General features: G+C 40.5%; 3 protein-coding genes across 7 annotated transcripts; 2 read left to right on the plus strand and 1 right to left on the minus strand.

Moving 5' to 3' along the window:
- Positions 1 to 1,432: 1,432 nt before the first annotated feature.
- cd9a (CD9 molecule a) lies at positions 1,433 to 8,167 on the plus strand. Of its 2 annotated transcripts, none has more exons than XM_071500249.1 (8): positions 1,433 to 1,676; positions 4,372 to 4,474; positions 4,598 to 4,695; positions 5,196 to 5,270; positions 5,576 to 5,677; positions 6,530 to 6,619; positions 6,983 to 7,066; positions 7,210 to 8,167. In XM_071500249.1, the coding sequence occupies exons 1-8, from the start codon at positions 1,608 to 1,610 to the stop codon at positions 7,273 to 7,275; spliced, it is 687 nt and encodes a 228-aa protein (XP_071356350.1). In that variant the 5' UTR covers positions 1,433 to 1,607; the 3' UTR covers positions 7,276 to 8,167. The 2 variants fall into 2 exon arrangements, with proteins under 2 accessions (XP_071356350.1, XP_071356357.1); XM_071500256.1 differs by lacking the exon at positions 1,433 to 1,676 and adding an exon at positions 2,979 to 3,321.
- Positions 8,168 to 8,216: 49 nt separating this feature from the next.
- bbs10 (Bardet-Biedl syndrome 10) lies at positions 8,217 to 12,910 on the minus strand. Its single transcript, XM_071500201.1, has 4 exons — positions 12,777 to 12,910; positions 11,433 to 11,632; positions 10,359 to 11,339; positions 8,217 to 10,185 (listed from the first exon to the last, which is right to left on the minus strand). The coding sequence occupies exons 2-4, from the start codon at positions 11,621 to 11,623 to the stop codon at positions 9,354 to 9,356; spliced, it is 2,004 nt and encodes a 667-aa protein (XP_071356302.1). The 5' UTR covers positions 11,624 to 11,632; positions 12,777 to 12,910; the 3' UTR covers positions 8,217 to 9,353.
- syt1b (synaptotagmin Ib) lies at positions 12,772 to 21,059 on the plus strand. 4 transcript variants are annotated; one of them, XM_071500224.1, is made up of 9 exons: positions 12,772 to 12,880; positions 15,816 to 16,000; positions 17,143 to 17,324; positions 17,776 to 17,889; positions 18,023 to 18,190; positions 18,281 to 18,448; positions 18,860 to 18,977; positions 19,396 to 19,529; positions 19,608 to 21,059. In XM_071500224.1, exons 2-9 carry the CDS (start codon positions 15,853 to 15,855, stop codon positions 19,815 to 19,817), a joined length of 1,242 nt encoding a protein of 413 aa, XP_071356325.1. In that variant the 5' UTR covers positions 12,772 to 12,880; positions 15,816 to 15,852; the 3' UTR covers positions 19,818 to 21,059. The 4 variants fall into 4 exon arrangements, with proteins under 4 accessions (XP_071356325.1, XP_071356316.1, XP_071356340.1 ...); XM_071500215.1 differs by lacking the exon at positions 12,772 to 12,880 and adding an exon at positions 13,061 to 14,453; XM_071500239.1 differs by lacking the exon at positions 12,772 to 12,880 and adding an exon at positions 16,252 to 16,359 and having other exon boundaries at positions 15,866 to 16,000.
- Positions 21,060 to 21,163: the final 104 nt, after the last annotated feature.

Below are 21,163 nucleotides of genomic sequence, written 5' to 3' on the forward strand. Positions count from 1 at the left end.
ACCCTCAAAATGTTTTAGTAACAACATGCCTGTATGTTTTATCCCGTCTATTATCTATACTGCTTATCCGTACAGGGTCGTGGATGGGGCTGGAGCCAATCCCAGGCGATATTGGACAGTCTATCACAGGGCTGGCATATAGAGACAAACAGCCACACTCACATTCACACCTATGGGCAATTCAGATTCTCCAATCAACCTAATGTGCATGTCTTTAATTTAATGAAGGTCTTTGGACTGTGGGAGGGAACCCACGCAGGCACAGAAAGGCCCAGGGTTCGAGCCCAGAAGCTCTCTTGCTGTGAGGCAACAGTGCTAACCACTGCACCGCCCTCTGTATGTCTCATGCTGTTTTAAATGTCGGTAATCAGTGATGGTAGAACAGTAACAATCGTGTTTCTCTCACTTTCTAATAAGCTATCACGTCTGCAAATATTAGTATGTCATTAATAACTGGTTGTGGATTTCTGACTGTAAATTATGTAGTTTAAAATGTTAATAGATCCATTAATAAAGTGGGTTTCATACTCTGTAATAAACCATCAGTAAGAAATGTTAATGAGCTAATAAATGGATTTTTGACCAGATGCTCTGCAAAGCTTTTCCAGGAGATAAGTCAAAGAAGAACAGTCAAAGAACAGTTCTAAAGGGTGAAGTTCTCATCCATTAAGTGTTAGTAAATCGTTTGATTCATAAAGCATTTAGTTAAAATCCAAATAAACCCTTCATGATGGGTGCCCTTCTGCCCAGTTATCTCAATAATATGTACACACATGTATACACTGAACTGTCTGTGTGCTGTCTGGGAGATACGCTGCTGGCCAGGACATGCTCGTGCACCGTGTTCATTCATGTACAGTATATTCAACGCGTGAACGCGCTTTTCTTATTCTGGGAGAATTACGTCATCGCGCTGTCCATGTTCTGCAGAAACTTGCAACCACAGAGCCCACAGCAGGCTGCTGCCCACTGCATTGTTGTCCCATTGTATGCAGGAAAGACAGGCTGAATATATAGGCTATAGGTTACCTTGGCTATGACATTTATAGGGTAGGCTACAATTTGAAAAATTAGCAGCTATAATAATTTTAAAGACACTAAGTACTTACTGTAACAGTGCTACTAAAAGATATTTAGAAATAAATATGGGATACGTGCAATAAATCTTGGAAGCACATTCTATCTGTCACAAATGCACGCCCCTTCACAAATATTTGAGAACGACTACTGTGATGAAAATGCTACAAAAACGCCACAAAGAAGAAAAAAAAAAAAAACAGTGGGCATGCTGGTTTCGAAAAAAAAAATCAAAACTTCGAGCAAAAGTAACAAACGGAAATGGAAAGCAACGTCTCACAGAGCAAGAAAGAGATAAAGAAGCAAAGAAAGAACGAGTTGCAGGAGGCTTTGCGTTTGCAGTCCCTTACATGTGGGGGCGGACCGCTACAGGCGCGCACAGCACGACGCGCGTATCAGTGCCGGCGGCGCGACGGCAAATAACCTCATTCTACATACTGACTGTTATTTAGAAGGGCTTCTCCTCTGGTCTACCGTCGGTTTGAATTGGTGACAGTAGCTCAAGTGTGAGTCACAGCTCAAGTACGGCCATGGCTGCTCTGTCTGGAGGAGAGATGTGCATCAAATACCTGATGTTTGCCTTCAACCTGGTGTTCTGGGTGAGTTTGAAGCGAGAAAATCTCTTGTTCTCATAGAAAAAAAAACAAAAAACGGTGCATCCTCTATGTGTTTTACGCGTGTGAGCTTTGCGTGCATGCGCATTCGTGTGTGAGCGGGTTACTATAGCTAGTGAATGAAATTATGCGGTGTCCCAGATGCAGAGCGCTCACAGACCAGGCTGGGTTCTCTTATCACAGTTTATTTCGAGGCGCCTCTCGAATGATTTTTGGCTCTGCCCACCACTAAAAACAAAGTGCCCCAAAGCTCGTTGAGACTGAACGGGGTGGAAGAATAATCCCCGGTGGCCAAGTGACCCAGTTCCATCGCGCAGACTACACTCTGGAGTTTGCGCGCACGGCATTTCAATAATTGCAATGAGGGGGGTGGGAATGATTGTGACTGATATAATAATAATTAAGACTTCTGCTCCGTCACGTGATGTTAAGAGCTGCGCATGTCAGGGAGCCTGCGTGTGTATGTATGCGTGTGTGTATGTATGCGTGTGTGAGTGTGTGTGTGGGAATGAATCCAGGGTATCCCATATAGGCTATTTGTGTCCTACAAAGCCTGCAGGGTGTGTCTGTTTGTCATCTGTGTGTGTGTGGTTTCAGATGGAAGTTTTGGCCTTTTATGAACATTTCTAATTTGTGCAGCTATAAATAGAGTCAAGTGTAACCATCCATTACAGGGCAGACAGAGGTTTCCCACAGTGTGCATGAGAGAAAAGTGACCCCAAAAACTATCGATTTGAGCTATTTAACAGACTAAAATATTCACACACCAAAAAAAAAAAAAAAAATACAAATAATAATAATAATAATCATAAAAAAACAACAACAACACTTTATCCTTAAAGTGTTGTTGTTGTTGTTGTGTACAACTCTTTATTTATCAGCAGTTTAGTCCTTTACATTCACTACATAGTCTGCTATAGCAAGTCTGCTAGAACCTCAAATCCTCTGTAGATTGAATTGAATTAAACAATAACTGAAAATGTGACACATTCTGGTCATATCCTGTCCATGCAGCCACAAATCACATGACACACATATCTGATCACAGCTCAGTCTGGACACAACAAGAGTGCCCATGTCCAGTGTTTTGTCAGCGTGTCAACCTTGCACACAAACCTTGCTTTCAATAATAATGGCTTCTGGGAGTAGGGGGGAGGGCAGTCATGTTTGAGAGCAGCCTATAATATGTGACTATAGTCACACACAGTTCAGAGAGCAGAGCGGTACAAAATGTGCTGCAAAGCAGGTTTTTTTGGGAAATTTTTTATGTCAACGTGCCTGAACAGAGCTACCTAATCTGTGCTGCAGAAAGGAACACAGGCAGGAATTTGTATGACATGCACATTCCAGGTCAGTTCCTCAAGTAACACTACCGCTCTTGCCACTCCCTAACTGTGAGTTCAGGTGATTGCATGAAGGCGTGGTATTCGAAAGCGCGTTCCCTGTCCGTCACCACTTTTTTTGTTTTATTCTTTATAACTGACACCATTAAGCTTTTACTTCCTCCTCAAAAGGGGTTAGTTATTAAACAGTCATAGTGGCACAGTGCGTAAACTGAATCAACATGGCTGTTGCTGGGGGAATCAAGTGTGTGAAATATCTCATGTTTGTCTTCAACTTTTTCTTTTGGGTAAGTGTTCTTTACTTTTCGTTGTGTCTTATTGCATTGTGTGTGTGTGTCTGTGTGTGTGAGTGAGAGAAGGGGGTGGGGTTGGAAAAGCTTCTTCAACTACCATGCTTCTGGTTTGCTGTAGTCTGCCATTTTGTTCAAATAATGGAACAACAGAAATTAGACAACAGAGAGTAGAAAATGTGAAAAAAAAGAACAGTGGAATACAAACAGAAATGCAGGCACATGTGCACACGCACACACACACAAAAGAAAAGAGCCATCTTTACCTAAGGCTCTCATAGTTAAACATTTACTGACCCGTGTTTGCTGACAAGGCTTTTAAGTTAGTGCCTGTGTATGCACATAACACAATAAGGCACCATGCACGGAGGTTAATAGTGTGAAGTACAGAATTTTATGCTATTTTGTTTACAAACAGACTGGTCACGCAGAATACAATAACATGAACTCATAATAACATACATCCAGCTATGTGCTGATGGATTCTCATGCAACAATCTGTCTCTTCTGTGATTATGAGACTAGTCTTGTTTTCTAGGTTGGAGCATGCACAAATACTGACAGACTCACATGCGTACATTCACACATTACATCATATCATGGTTGCCATCAGGGTGTGTTAACCCACTGTAGTTTCAGATCATACTGGTTAGGGCTTCTCTTAGTTCTCAATGTATGTAGATAAATACCAACGTTTGTTCTATTGATATACAGCAGAAAAATAGAAATTGCTGAGGAAGTATGGACAGAATCTTTGGTGATTAGACACATTAGACGAGAGGAGAGACGAGTGTTGTAGATTTGGACATAAGGATTGCAGAAATCTCTTCCTGGACTGAAAACTTATCAGAAAAACTGAAAGGATGAGCCGTGGAGAAGGATTCCAGATGGGAAGTGTCACTGCAGAGTTGAATTGACACATGGAAGCAGTCATGAAAATAAGTTTTACATTCTGTCAGCAATGAGGTAATTGTTGTAAAAATAATAATCAGCTGAGGTATAACTAACTACAGCACTGTATATGAAAATATGTTTCTTGTGTTTCAGCTCGCAGGCACTGCTGTCTTTGCTATAGGCCTTTGGCTGAGATTAGATCCAAAGACCAAAGGTCTTTTTGAAGGATCAGACTCTCCATATGTGTTTTACACAGGTAAGACACTGTCAGTCCTTGAACAAGAACATTGTCCATTAAGATTTAAGCAAAGTTTAAGTGAGCTCTACAAGTGTTCTTGTACACGTATTTGATATAAATATATATATTGTGTGCGTGCAGGTGTGTATATCCTGATAGGAGCTGGAGCACTGATGATGGTGGTGGGTTTTCTGGGATGTTGTGGGGCTATCCAGGAGTCCCCCTGTATGCTTGGACTGGTTTGTACCACTTTTTTTTCTTCATGGCACTCAGTGTTCTTGTTCTGTTAACTTCTATTTACTTACTAAGCTAAATTTAAACTCTTGAAAACACAAAGTTTATTTTTCTCTATTTAAGTCATTTTTGTAGTAATCTCACTCAGCAGCACTTGCAGGACTTGTTATCCCACTTGAACAAGTGTGGATTGTAGACTGACCTTGGGTGCAATAAGAAATATGAGATGTCTGCCCTTCATCATTGTTTACTGAACAGTGTCAAAGCCAAAGAAGAGTCTCTGTACTTGTTCACTCCCTCCCTCCCTCTTCACCACCCAGTCTGGCCCTAATCTTCTTGTACTAAATCTCTCAGGAGGAGGAGCCTATGTAAATTGGGTTCAGCTACACTCAAATGACCTTACGTGTTCACACATGCACGCAAAGGACAAGCATGCGCACAAGCATGCATGGTGGCACACAATCACACAATGAGCTGATTTTAATGTTGCCTTTCCTCTGTGCAGTTCTTCTTCTTCCTGCTTATCATATTTGCTGTTGAGGTTGCTGCTGGAATCTGGGGATTTTCCAACCAAAGCAAGGTAACCGACAACTTTATAAGTATGCTCCATTGTATGTTCCATTGATAATTTTATTCGTATAACACTTTTCAGTGAAACAGTTACAAGCACTTTGCATAGATAAAGAAGTACGTTAAACGCAATAAGAAAACCAGGTAAAATAAACCACAAAATGACAGGTGCAGCAATGGAAACAAAGTGAGTGAAATACTGCCCCTTTGTGAAATACATGAAAATGTTTCTGTTGGCATTTAAAGGGAGTGTGAAGAAACATTACTGCCATAGTGATGCACATTCAATAATTCTTCCTTTCTGCTGTGTCGCAGGTGGTGAATGACATCACAACATTTTACATGCAGACCTACAACAACTTCAAGACAACAGGAGATGAGCGCCTTAGAGAAACATTGCGGGTGATACAAAACGGGGTGAGCCATTTCTCTTCCATTCCTGTTTCATTCTCATTCAGACTTACTAATTCTACTTGGACTGGGGCAACACGACAGCCAAGTGGTTAGGGCGCATACCGTGTGGGCACTAGTGTTGAGTGTTGTTTGACTCCCAGCTGGGCATACTCTGTCCTCCATGTCATTCCCCTACTCTGTCCCATTTGCTGTGCCTCTCGATTTTACTATAAATAAAGGCTTACAAATGCCAAAAAAAAAAAAACTTTCCAAAATTCCATTTGGACTTGACTCTGATCTAACATTGAAACTTTGGCACAAAAGGTATTTTCAAGTGAATGCAATGCATTCCTAAAGGAAAGAAACTTCACAACTGTCCACAGAAATAATGTTTATGACATCTAGAAAGTGTAAATTCTGAAAATGTTGACATATACACCTAATTACATTTTTTGTGAGAAGTAAATGAGAAGATTGATACCACTCTCATGTCTGTGTGTAAAGTCTTGAAGTGCTTCCAAAAGTCAAGTACACACCTACCAACTAAAGCTCATGTTGTATCCTGCCCTACCTTTACTCTCTTGAGGGATTTGCGCAGAAACAGTAATGTAAAAAATGAATTTGTTGTTTTGGGGGAATTATATCCTGTAACTATTTCTTGATGACCAACAGCTTATACTGTGTGTACATCGAGTATGTTTGTGCAGCGTTTCCACTTGTTGGCTGGCAACCTCACTGTGACCACAAGACTTTGGAGACTAAAATCTGAACCAAAATGTTGAACTATTCCTTCAACAGGAACAGTTGTAGTAAGAGATGCGTTTTCCTTCAGTAAGTCATCTTGTTCTCTAAATGTATGATTTTGTATGTTTATAGCTGAACTGCTGCGGTCCAACTGGTACCGTTGTAGATACTGCCAAAGACACCTGTCCCCAGGGAGAGCCACTTGAGAAGCTCATTACCAAGGTACAACTAACTTGACTGTGTGCACAGATTCACTGAAGTACTTGCCAACACAGGCAGGTACTTCAGTCAAGAGACAGAGAAAGAAAAAAAATATTCAAAATGGGAGATGAGCCATAGATCTAAACGATGTCAGACAACCAGCTCTGTGAGATCTGGGGCAATTACTGTATGTCAAACACATAATGATGTCTGACATGTGTCATGAGTCCATCAGTCTTCCCTTTGCAGACTTATTTCCTCAGCCTTTGCCGTGTTACTATGGCAACAGTGGTTTACTGGAGCCTGCATGCTCTCAGGCTGTTATATGTGCTATACCTGAAGTTTAAGCAGAAAGCTGAAAGGAATCACGCCTGTCTGTTGCAGAGCTGTCCTGATGCCATCGATGAGGTGTTTGACTCCAAACTACACATCATAGGAGGGGTGGGCATTACTATCGGTGTTATTATGGTAAGTGTGTAATTTGTTTAACTGTAATTCATCAGATTTCAATGTCTGCTGCCCTGGAGGACGAACACAGTGCAGACATGAGCTGATATGAACAGTAAAATTAGTAAGTAAATAAGTAAATTTTGTTTTCCTCTCTCTTACAGGTGTTTGGGATGATCTTTAGCATGCTCCTCTGCTGCGCCATCAGGAAGTCTCGGGAGGTGGTGTGACACCCACTATCACACCCCTAAATCCTTGTTATTGTTGCATGATGTCATTCCTAGAGTCACAGACTCTTCACTGCCAATAGAAACACTGCTTGTTCAAGGGGGATGACCTAAGCTAGGCTGGGTGCAGATATTTCTGATTCTCTTACATTATTTGTCAGTTCTAACTGTACTATTGACACTTAGGCCCACCTTCCTGGACTAGATAGATGCAATGTGGTTATTAGGCCCAACTATAGAATGGGTGTCATCTGTGCTTCAGTGGCAATGTAGTACAGAAATGTGTAATTTGTGGTCATTTGATTGAAATTAGTGTTTGTGAACTGCTAATTATCTAAACAAAAGATCATATTATTGTATACTGATCACATTTCTATTGCTACCACTTGGGGTCACTTACTGGCAAGAAGAGTCATGATACAGGGCTATAAAAAAGGCAACCACCACCACTTCAGCACAATACAGCAGTAGCCAATGAAATTCAACAATTCCTTTTTCTTACAACATTTAAGTCAAACCATGGTGACTAGTAGCCAGCTGAGCTGCGACCTGTGGGGACAGTGTTTTTTTCCAGCTTGGTATTACAGTAGCATCTCGGTTCTTTCATTTCATGACATTTCATTTCATTTTGTTTATTCCTTTCATTTCTTTCCCCATCACCTAAATTGCCCTTGTTTAAAACGCCTTTAATTTTTTGTCACATTTTGTAAATGTGTTTTTTATTTGTAAAACATTTCTAATCTTAGATGATTAAATGGTATGTGTGGTTTGATTATATATTTTATAATGTCCTTTTAATTTTACAGAGAATTGGGTTGATTTATACCATATGCACTATGTTTCACAGAGACAAAAATTAATGAGATCAAAAATAAACGGAAATGTACTAAGTTGACTCTGAGGGTATTATACTACAGCATACAATCACTCAAGTACACACAGTGCAACAGTAAAATTACCTGTATTTTTTATTAGGCCTGTTCTCAGCAGGTCAGGCTTAAGTTAATTAACTACATAGAAACATTTACTCTGTTTATGGTGGAACATTAAGCTGTGTAAGATATTAGGGGCTCGCAAGGATTAACAGGGTGTAGGTGCCTTTAGGGTCTTTTCCAAGTGCGCAGTGGAACAAAAACATTCCGAATACCTCCCCAACTTTCCCCTCTTTGATCTTTGCAACCATCAAGTGTGACTCATGAAGCAACTATCGACTGTGACTCATGTTGACACACACACACTTCAAAACAGAAACAATGCCAAGAACTCTTCCCATCACAATTAATTTACGGAAAATTTGTGTTCCAAACTAGTTTTGCACAGTGATTGCAGTAAACACTAAACATTCATGTATGGCAGTTAGTCTAGTTAACATCAAATGACTCACTCTTTCCCTAAAAAAAAAGGTGAGAATAAACTTTGCACTCCTCTGATTACAGCACTGGGAAGTACACTTTGATTTGGTTGTTGACAGCCTTGCGTTGACGTTCAGATACCCCACCCCCATTTTGGAGATAACACTGATTATAAAAAGGAGTGTGTATAATTGTGAGGCAATGCGTCCATGATATTCAGAGTGTATGCCTTTTATATAACAGAGTGTTTACTGGCCAAAGGAAGAGGGCAGGAAACCTGAGATAAGGAGGAGAAAAAAATAGGAACCACAGTGAGAATTCAAAAGGAAAGAGGCCAATATCAACATTTTCTCACTCACTTTGCTTAAAATGAACACAAATTATTTGATAACGACTGCACACTTTGTACTATACAGAGATTAACACTAAGTCCTTGCCAAATCTAGCCTTGGTTCATGACAATGGTCCAGAACCACCTTAAAATTTTATTGGCCTATGAACAGCACCAAACAACAGTACTGCCGTGAAAACTATCTCTGTAGGAGTGCAGAGGACTTGCATTACAAATAAATGGATTACAAATATATTGCAGTGGGACAAAGGAAAAATGCTGTGGCCGTACAAAAATGTCGGTAGCAGTCTGCAATAAATTACAAATTATTTCCTCCAACTTTTGATACCTGAGAAAATATGAAAAGAGAAAATATGTTTATGGGATACAATACAATCTCAGTCCTCAGCCTCATCCTCTGTGCCCTCCCAGGAAATGTTTGCGAGTCTGCGTGACTGCGTGTGTAAGGCAGTGTGTGTACACAGCACCATGTCCACATGGAGAAGACTTGTGACACACTGCAGGACAGCCAGAAGCAGCTCGTATTTACAGGAGACAGATTCAAGGCCCAAATCCAACATAAAAACTTTTGATGACACGTCAGCCTTTCTGCAATGATGCATGCTTAGTTTACCATTCCCTAGTGGAAGTTCACCAGTACTATGACCCTGCATGAGGCTCATATTGTGTTCTTGTTTGTATAGGAGGCTGAAAGTCTGGGAATGATCTGGAATAAAACTCAGGACCCTGGTTTGAATCTGCAGGAAATGTCGTGAACTGTGGGAGTAAATCTGCTGGGGCACACTCAGTAAAGCATTTGCCAAGAGCTGAGAAACAGCAGGGATACCTGTATTTGTGTGATCAGAAACTGAGCAATTGTGGCCACGATGTAAGAGGGCATGATTTAAGAGAAACTCAAATGTCCCACCACCAGGTATAAGGCAGCCAGGAACCAGCACACGCTGCTGGAAGGGAGGTGCATTGGAGGAGTTGTAGGCGGTTTCAACAGAGTGATCATCTGTTGTGCTTTTGTGTGACTGCAAGGTCCTTTTTGATATTGCAGTTGCAGACGTATCTATGGGATTGCAAGTTGTAAGTAGCATGCGGATGGCATCTTGAAACGCATAGGCATACTGGTCTGTTTGCCCTTCCCCTGCACCACAAATGACCAGACTAGAGGGTTTGACCATGACCCTTTCCTCTAAAACACTGAAAGCCACATGGACATATCTGTGGAAGAGAGAAAGAGTTCAGTTTTGATTTTCATGTATGACACGAAGATTGAATGAAGAAAACACAGGTAATCAAAACCTTGTGATGTGTGCATGCATATTTCTTTGCATACTGTATGTATCTTTGTGACTCTATGTATATGATTGAGAAGGAGCAATGTGTTATCATACCTATGGGCTCCCAGTAGTATTGGACGGCAAAAGGTCAGGGTCGCAACATTCACTGGTTCGATCATCCAGCAGTCTGAGACAGGTGTTGTCCCACTTAGCTGGGCAAAGAGAGACAGCTCATCTTCACTGATACACTCCACAACACACATCTCTGCCTGTGCAGCTAAAGCCAGGACAGAAGCAGATTGTTTCACTGCAGACAGAAGCACAGAGACACCCAAATGCTGCAGGTTTGCAATAACACACTTGAGCGACCTTTCTGACCAGGCACTAAACTCAACAATACTTTTCTCCTTCCTTGAATTCTCCTCCATCATCTGGCCTCCACATCCCACCTCAAGCACATCTCCTGCACCGAGTAATTGTGGATGCAGGTATCCAGTGAAAACTACAGCTTTCACTGGCTGGTGGTCAGTCCGAGGGCAGGGCACAGCAAAGTCCCTGTGAATGACCTGCCCTTCAATCAAACGTGAACAGCTAATAGGGAAGCCTGATACAGGTGTATGCAGTGCAGAGAAGTTGTCATTTACAAACTGAAGAGCTAAGGAAGGTTGGTCATTTTTAAACGTCAAGTGCCTGAGCAGTTCACAGGTGAGGTTGCTTATAAAGTCACAGTGGGTGTGACCAAGACGAGTATGAAAGAATGATGCTAGCAGCTTTTGTACTCCGTGATTATTTGTATGAGCTAGTGATTGTGTTTCTGCAGTGAAATCCTCCCACAAAACACAGAATCCATAAGGGACCACTCCTATGGCAATGAGATCATCCATTTCCTCCAATGCAAATGCCAGCAGTTCGTCAGCCAAGTGCCTGGCAGTGGCAGCCTCTGCTGTTTCCCTGGAGTTGTAATTGTGAGACACATTAGGCTCCTTACATGCCATTGCATGAATCATCCGTAGCAATGACGCCAGCAGTAGGATAAAGGTCTTAGATCCATCGCCTGTTACAGTGCTATGCTTTGAGACACACTCCACGACCATCCTAAAATGAAGAACACAAATATAAATACAATACAAACACAAATTACACTTGATAAATATCATCATAGTGAAAGAGTAAATATCTGTGTGTTACCTAGCCAGTGGATGCTCCAGTCGTAGCGCTGTGAGAATGCGCGTCCCACTGCGGCTCAGCATGGCCTGTCCTGTGTCTCTGGTGAACAGCACCTGTCCTCCCTTTGGGCCAAAACTGCGGAGGACGACTGCCTCCAGTACACATACTGTCTGCAGGACATGCTTGAGGTGAAAGTGCTCCACCGGCTGCATCCCCACACCCTGGAGGGCACACAGGCTGATTTAAAACAGGCAAGGGTTTAAAATGTCAACTGCAAAAAAGACTTTTTAATTTTTTTCACTAGCAACAACCCCTGTTTTTTATCAGTTTGAAAACTGTCTTAATCACTCACTCTTTGGATTCAGTGTCACATGCAGTGGGCAGAAAGAGTATTTTGGCTTATCATGTGAAAGGCAACCAAAGACATTCAAATGTTATTGGCACAAAATGTTCAAAGGTTGTGTAATCAATAAACTAGACCTGTATTTTTTCATCATTTGATGTTAAAACAGGTGTCTGTTTAGGAGCCCTGCTAACATTTTAAGAACCAGGTCTTGATTTTTGGACATAAACTACAGCATGAAAAAGCATTACTCATAATAAATACTTTCCACAATAATATCTGTTCACAGTATAATATATATCTACTATATGCTAACTAAAGAATGATAAATATTTTTTTTTTTATCATACTGTAATATATTATTAAGGACAGCATACATGCGGCACTTTATGTACGCTATATAATGTATTTCATGCATGTTTGCAATGTGTGACAGCAGGTCTATAAATTAGCACAGACTTTGGGTCCAAATATTGCAACTCTTGCAGTATATAAGTACTGTAACACAAACAGTCTTTACATTTTCCTACAGTTGCCAGTGGGTCTGTGTTCACCGGTGGGTCGCCTATACCCGCCCCGGCTGCTACCATCTGTACATTACACCAAAAACACCGACACCTGCAGAATCTGTGACTTTACTGTACCATAACATCATCAGGTCCATCAACTAAGAATAAATTGCTGCAGGGACAAGAAACTGTTCCCTTTCTACAAGTCATGTCCGCGTTGTTGTATATGTTGTTGTAAATATCGGCGCTTATAAATACTGTAATAACTTGTCGAGCTCGCTTCTGATTAGCCTACCGCTACCGCTAGCTTCGTAAGTATCGTTAGCATCTGCTAGCTAGGTAGCCAGCCAAACCATCACTCGTCGGCGGCTGAAGTGATGTTAATCTATAATAAACCTTAGGACTGACTTAAATGCATCGTCATAAAAACAGAGGCAACCAGTCCCTTTTTTTTTTAATGTAATGGTTCAAATTTTAGAGAACATTTCTTAAATAGTGTGTGGAGAGTTTCACCTCCGGTCCGACGGGAACGCTTTCCTCTGTATCCTAGAGACGAGGCTTCTTCGGTGGTTTGTTGTGGAGACGTCATGCATTTCATCGCCACCCAGCGGGAGGAGGTATGAGTTGTTCTTCTATCTTTAAAACCAACCATATTGTTTATACTGTATATGTTCAAGTAACTGTACAGGGCTTCGTCTTTGCTTTGTAGTTTTTCCTTTTAATGTGCACATGTGGAAGTAGTGCATAACGTCTATTTGCGATAATTATGATGTGAATATGTGCTTACTGCATGTGCCAGTCTAATTTTAACATCAACAATTTGCCTGTGGACATCTCACATAAGATCATTTGCACTATGCTGAAATTTATTTAACTGCTTCATTTCAGGATTGTTGTGCTATTAAAGTTTTTCATACCAACACTAACCTGGGGAAGAGCGATCTGTTTTACTTCTGCAATATTGTTTATTGTTTTAAAAAGTGTGCCTGTGTGTGTGATGGCTGCTTTATCTGACTGAGCTGTCTTGTTATGATGTTATATGTAATTTGTTCTCATGCATTTCTTGTAAAACAGATCTTTATGTCAACGTGACCTCCCCAATCCTTAAATAAAGCTTAATTTACTACAGATATAACTGTACAAAGGCTAAAAAAATGGGATTTCCATCATGTCGGTTCAATATTTCAACATCGGCTTTAGTCAACTGGCCTCCACGCTGTCACAAAAATAGCAAAATTGTAATTTATGTAATGATAATCACAACAGATCTAAATGGTTTGTCTAAGCAAAATAAATACATTAAGTATATATTTCTATATGACACAGACAGCGGTTGTGTCGAGCTCCCTCTTTCCCTGCCCATCCTACCACCCCCTCTCTTTCCCTCCTTCTGTACAGTATCTCTGTGCGTCTCTGGTACCTCAAGGTGAATGGGGTGGGGCAGGAACTTGATCTGTGTTGCTGCAGAAACCACATCCTAAGTTTCTAAATTAGGCAACATCATCTATACATAGACAATATGAGACAGTTCTGCGGCTAGTGCCAGATGTACAGATACACGCACACCAACACACACACACACACACACACACACACACACACACACAGAGCTGTCCACTCTGAATGTAAATGTCCTCTATTGCTGAACTCTCAGTATGCTAACGAGCCTTTAAAAAGCCATGTCACTACACTAATGAATATGCATCAGTGGTCCGGTGAGGGTGACCTGTAGGGACGGGACAGAGGTCACAAAAGGTGGGGCGTCAGAAAAAAGGACCAGCGGTCCCTTGAGACCTGAATGGACAGAAAATCACATATTCACTGGAGCACACAACACCCTCACACACACACAGAGGAAAGCAACACAACACAAGATGACCGAGCTGCACTTACAACTATCCCAACACCAACTCTATCTTGTCGTACCCTCTCTCTCTTTCTCTCTTTCTCTCTCTCTCTCTCTCTTGATCCAGCTTTCACACACCTGCTCCTTGCTTTTTGATGTCTAAGGACTGGTGAGACACAAAAACAAAAAGGCAATGCGTTGACACTTACCATACCTCACTGATTTCCTCCACCTCTCTGGTTCTGTCATTATTTTCTCCTCCTCCTCCTCCGCTTCCCTCTGTAAAAAAAAAAAAAAGGATTACCTGTGAGTCTGAACACTGCTGCTGAGACGACTGAATACAGGTATGTCTCTAGTTCAATTTTTCCTCTTTGTTTCATTCATCAAATCAACTTAGATTTATTTCTCTCTTGAATGTGCTAACTGAATGCTAACTGTGTGTAAACCCATGGATGCACAAAAGATTACAAATGCCATTAATCAGGTCTGTGCAGGTATTTCTGTTGTTTACTGGAGACTGGAGACTCTGGTACAAGAACACAATCACCAAGGGTAATTTGTTCATTTGCAACTCCAGTTTCAATGATTTTCTTTTGCCTCCTTTGAGCTACAGAGCTTTCATCTGCCAGTGACGTTACATTTTATATCGTGTAATAAATGTGAAAACTTAGAGCAGGTCAAAAAAGAGTTTTAGCTGAATTAACAACTGAAGCTGAGGAACCATATGGTGCAACTACGGAGTCATTTGTTATCACCTCTGCGGCAAATATGCGAGAAAGTGATTATTTCACATATAAAATTATAATAACTGTGAATTATTCAATACATTAACACTTGGTTACACTTTCACACAAGCACGTCAGAATTAGAACTATTGCTTGAAATACATAATAACCCGATCTGTATCAGACAGCTGTAGCATGTGAGACCTGCTGTTCTGTTTGGCATCACTACGAATCCCTTTGGATGTACCCTGAATTTTTCTGTTTGTTCCTGCAGCTGTTAGTGCTGTATATTAGCAGTGGCTTCTGTTTAAGCTCCTGCCTTTTCAGAAAGAAATGGTAAAGTATACTAAAAAAAAAGCAGACGTAACAGTTGTCTAGGTTTTGGTCATTGTCAGCTTGGGTGTGAGATCACATCTGCTGATTCAGCTCCAGACACTCAATACCTGTGATGTCTGCAGAATAGAAAATAATATGTCAAAACATTATTTCACTTGGGAGTCAAGTCTTGGCTTTGAGACATTTTTTTCTCATATAGTTTGCTAACCTGCACCGAGTATGACCTTGGCACATAATTATCACCCCTGGCAGCTCACTGTGGAACAGCAGAGATCCACCCATGACACCTCAACTCTACTTCTCCCCTTCCTCTCCTCCTTCCCTCTCCCCTCCATGTCAGCAGGTTTGGCAGAGACAGCAGTTTGCATATCCTGTGTTGAAGTGTTAGTGCCAGACCAGCAGAAACAGGAGACGTCATTTGACTCTGATGGTCATAGCATGTCTATGAGCACATTATTCTTCACCTCACTTCAAATACATCAATTAATAGCATTTATGGAAATGCTGCTTTGGCGTGTATGTGTGTTTGTGTAGTTTGTTTATGTTCCCCAGTTTAGGCTTTTGCACATTTGGAGGGTGTTTACAGGTGCATCTGTTTCTGTTTTGATGAAGTATAATGTAGCCATCTTTCTTTTCTTTTCTCAGCCAGTTTATTTCTGAATCCTCTGTCAATCATCAAATAATGACTGGGAGCCATCCAGCTGATCCGGCTACACTGGGCACCCCAGCTACCCCAACCCTCTTGCCAAATGCAACAACCACCCCAGGGCAAAAACAATCTGGAGGCCACAATCCCAACAAGTTCATAAGTGAACTACGCAGCATCCACAGTGAGTTAGACACCTGACTATATGTTCATCCCCATGAATTAACGTGAATAATCTTGACCAATATTTGGGAAACATCCAAGAACCAGAGCCAGAGGACAATTTAGATAAAATCCTGGAGGCTTTTGGTAAAGTAAATGAGACAGTAAAGTGGCAATTCAGCAGAATGGTTTAGCTCTTGTTAAAGGAACATGTATGACATAGCAACTCATGAAATGCCAAAAGAGACTTGAAATTAAAATGATTCTTTGCAGTAACATGTTGGAAATGCTGGACTGAGGGTACTCAACTGATTGCACTGTGAGCCTGGGCCAAAGTTCAAAGCCTTTTGAAGATTTACAGTAAGATTACAGATAGCACAGGTATACATATTTAATTCTCTCATTGGTGTATTTTGGAAAGAGTATTATATGTACTTTCTCAATCATTCAATGACTGATTCCAGACAGCTAAAATGACTGGATAAGTAAAAGGTGCTGGGAGTGTCTTACATCCAGGAACATGTGACTGAATGAGGGATGCATATGAAAAGGCCAGACAAGTATTTGCTCATATGGGACAGGTTATGTTTGAAAATGTATACATGACAGTTATCTCCCTGGTTTAAGTGCGTTATCTGTTTCTTATTCCTTTTATTCCTTTTCATTAGTTCAGACATGCCAGACAGATATGGATATATGGATTCTGTTTATATTGTAGTGACTCATTTATATCAGAAAAGCAAAATTGCAAGTCATAAAAAATGTCATCTTAGATTTGAGATATATGTGATATGAGTCATATATCACTTCAATGATATTTTAGAGCAAGCAGATTGAACAGGAGATGAAAATGATAACACCTAACAATACTGTAATCCAGTATGACACCACCAGGAAACAGAGCCTTAAAATGACCACAGACTTGACAATAGCATTTACTGTACTACAGCAGTGCTGGATTGGATTGCATTACATTTTCCCGTGTCCCTGATATTTTGTTCGTGTCCTGTATATGTGATGTTTTCAGGCAGTGTGGAAAAATGGTTTTGTCTTACTTCTCTCTCAAAGCTAGTTAATGGGAAACACAGGGGTAACGTTTTAAACATTTTGAAGAGTTCAAGCGGCTAACTGAAGTGTGTGTGTGTGTTTTGTGTGGATTTGCAGTGCCAATGTGGGCTGTTGCTGCCCTTTGTATTGTGAGTTTGTGCGTGGTATTGTCATGTGCTGTGTGTGTATGGAAGAAGTGCTTGAAAAAAAAGGACAAGGACAAGGAAAAGGACAAGAAAAAGGGGAAAGAGAAGAATAAGGGAGGTTTTGACACTGAAATGGATGGAGGTTACAACGAGGTAGGCGACAAACACACAAACACACACACACACACACACACACACACACACAGTCTCCCCCTGCAGATGTATTGTCCTTCCAATGTATCACAGTGCAGACATTCAGGTCACCATGGCCCAGTAAAACTGTCAGTGAGTGTTAAGACTAATGGGTGTTTTGCACATCGCCATGTTGAGGTGTAGGTTGAGGTCTGAGATTAGTTGCCTTGGAGTATCTTCAAGGATACAACTTTAAACACGCTGATGGTGTAAAATTTGCCCGTCCCCTTTAAACAAAAAATAAACCTTGGACGGTTACATTATCTTTGTTTAATTGCCTCTGCCTGTGTAATGCAATGCAACACACTATAGGAGAAGAAGTTGTGAGACACAAGGTTTTCAATGATTACTTGCAAAGCTATGTTTTTTAACTGCATGTGATCTGTGTGTGTGCATGCCTGTGTATGTGCAGCCGTGGAAAGATGAAGGAAACAAAGAGACTGAGTTCTCAGATAATGAGCCCAAGGAGGAGGAGAAGCTGGGCAGACTACATTTCACATTAGACTATAACTTCACAGATAATACGGTAAGATGCTGCTATTCCCGTTTGACATTTTTTGCCCACTATCTGCCAACTCTAAAATGTCACATTTTAATATGTTTCCTCCCACTGTCAATTAGCCAGATTCTCATCTCTTTCCTGTGCTATCAAATTCTAGCTGGTAGTGGGCATCTTGCAGGCTGCAGAGCTTCCTGCCATGGATGTGGGAGGTAGTTCTGACCCTTATGTAAAACTCTATCTGCTCCCGGACAAGAAGAAAAAGTTTGAAACCAAAGTTCATAGGAAGACCCTCGATCCCAACTTCAATGAGAATTTCATATTTAAGGTAAATTAAAACTCCAAGATAAATAAAAATAGAGTTTTTTATAATGTCCAAGTTACCATTACTGTCTTTAATGTGTGTTCTGTTCTATAGGTACCATACACTGAGCTGGGCGGGAAGACACTGGTGATGACTGTGTATGACTTTGACCGTTTCTCAAAGCATGATGCCATTGGAGCCGTGAAGATACCAATGAGCAGTGTGGACTTCAGCCAGTCTCTGCAGGAGTGGAAGGACCTGCAGAAGGCAGAGAAGGAGGAGGTGGGAGCACGCTGTGAGAGGAGGAGAGGAGCTGAACTTGAAAAAAGGGCTGCACAAGTCAATGAGGAAAAACAAATCTTGCTTTTAGGTTTTCTGAAACTGTTACCACATCTTTTTGATTTGTTTAATTTTATTCAATGATGTGTTTCTTTGTGTTTTGTGTGGTAGCAAACAAGGTTACTGATATTCAGTATTTCTTTCATCTGAGTGAAATAAATTACCTTTTCCTTTTGATATATATACTCTTCATTTCAGAGCAAAGAATACAGAATGTTTTTAAAGCACCTTTGTCTCTAAGGAAGACTGCAGCTTCTTGTGGTTTATAACTAAACTATCACAATTTAATCATGAATCCATACTTAAGGTATACAACACCATACTCTTATATACACTTCTTTTTTGCTGTATCAGAGCGAGCGGCTTGGAGACATATGTTTGTCCTTGAGGTACGTGCCCACTGCAGGGAAGCTGACAGTGGTGATTCTGGAAGCCAAAAACCTGAAGAAAATGGATGTGGGTGGATTATCGGGTGAGTCAAGCAACAAAGAAATCTGGATTCATGTTGCGTTTAATTTCAAGCTTCATGTCAAATACCTTTTACTAAAGTGCTTGACATTTTTGGAATATAGACAAATTCCGTGCCACAATAAAGTAAATGCTTCATATAATTTTGAACTCTTCTAGAAACAAGACATGTCTCAGTACTTTTTATAATATGACTACGTGCATCCTAAATAGCCCAGATATGTTAGCTCTAGCAAATTTGTTAGCGCTGAGCATTAAGGCCTTATAAATACTGGTGTGTCCTCTTTCAAGTAGTTTCTATTTAGGGGAAGCTATCAGGAGCTACTACAATAGATGTTGTGTTTCATTGATGGAGTTACTGCGTCAGTGCCAGGCTGCTGGTCTGTTGCTCTGACATGAAACCTCCCTGTTCTCTCTATCAGACCCTTATGTGAAGATCCACTTAATGCAGAATGGGAAAAGACTTAAGAAAAAGAAAACAACGATAAAGAAGAACACTTTGAACCCTTACTACAATGAGTCTTTCAGCTTTGAAGTGCCATGTGAACAGATAGAGGTACACATATTTGTACACATATGTATACATGCAAATAAAATCAATGAGAAATTAATTTTTTGTTATTTTCATCTATAGAAGGTGCAGGTGGCAGTGACTGTGCTGGACTATGATAAGATTGGGAAGAATGACGCCATAGGGAAGGTGCTGCTCGGCAGTAACAGCACTGGGACTGAGCAACGCCACTGGACAGACATGCTGGCAAACCCTCGGCGGCCAATAGCTCAATGGCATAGCCTCCAGCCAGAGGATGAAGTTAACAATGCACTAATTTCCAACAAGAAATGAATCTGAGATCCCAGTGGTCTATGAAACACTGCAAGCATTTACCTCAGCTACTTCCAATTTATGTTTGTACTTCTGCCCTAATTCCCCTTAAAAACCTTTACGCTACTTAACTGAGTAAATGTACCAATAATATCCAATTTTACCCATGATACTATATGAGTCACTATCATGAATTTAAAGCCTCCCTTCAGTAATTCTCTACTGCTTTTACCTAAACTGCTTTAAAGAGTTTTCAACAAAGATGTATCACTCGGTACAGTGCTATTAAACCAGATGAGATTTTTAAAAATCTTTGTATGTTTTTCTTTACCTGTTCTGAGCTGTTTGAAAACATTGACACTACACCTAATCTAGGCCTGCAGAGGGAGACAGTCAAAAGGATAATGAATTAAGAGCCTCATATGATGGTCCAATAGAGATCATAAAAACTAAAAAAGGTTTCTCTGCAGCATCAAATCCAAAATGGCAGAACAGGCCAGAATCACAATACAACTGATTTTTTTTTCTTCATTTTTAGTTTTGAATTGCTTATGTTATGTTATTTGCAGTGTTAAATTAGACAATCATTGTAACTACATGAGAAATGAGCAGTACAACATCATCTTTCCTTTCTAATTTAGTGTAGATGGCAACATAATATAAATCCCTACACTTATGTTATACTTAACTTCTTTGTGTGTGATATATTTTGTCCACTCCTGCACATAGTATGGACAGAGTAATAGAAATGACTTAACAAAATTTTGAGTGAGTTGATTTGTCTCTCTGACACAAAGTCAATGAGCAATATGATATATTGTACAGATGTTGCTTTTATTGTGTTAGCATGATATGTCAGGACATTTTTACCAGGTATATGTGCAGTAGCTCTCCGTTCCCAGTCATTGTGTACACTGGTCTATGTATTTTATTGATTCTAGTACGTCTTCTACCTTATTATCTTCTACGATCTGTGGCTTTTCTCCCACACGTTTGTCTCATGGTTGTTGTCTAGGTGATGTGTAGTGTTTTTCATGACTGACATAAACATCTCTGCTCATGGTCGAAAACAAACTTCCCTTTAGGAAGAATAAAGGTTTTCATGGATTCCTGTTTTCAAAATGTGGCAATTAAATTACAGTTAAATAGAAGTGGCAATTAGGTTAGGCATCAGCCCCCCCTCACATTCACCCACACATCCACTCACCTCAACATAAACATGAATTTATATACAATAAGAATGCGTGTGATTTGCCCTTTGTACTATATTTGAGGGGGGAAAAAACTTTAACGTTAAAGCTAATGTTGGTTTTTAAAGGTTGTGTAAATGATCATCACTGCCACTTGGATGTTGCACTACACCACCA

The sequence above is a fragment of the Trachinotus anak genome, unplaced genomic scaffold, assembly GCF_046630095.1.
Source record: "Trachinotus anak isolate AG129_WGS33_773 ecotype Australia unplaced genomic scaffold, CSIRO_AGI_Tana_v1 ptg000002l, whole genome shotgun sequence".
Classification (NCBI taxonomy): Eukaryota; Metazoa; Chordata; class Actinopteri; order Carangiformes; family Carangidae; genus Trachinotus; species Trachinotus anak.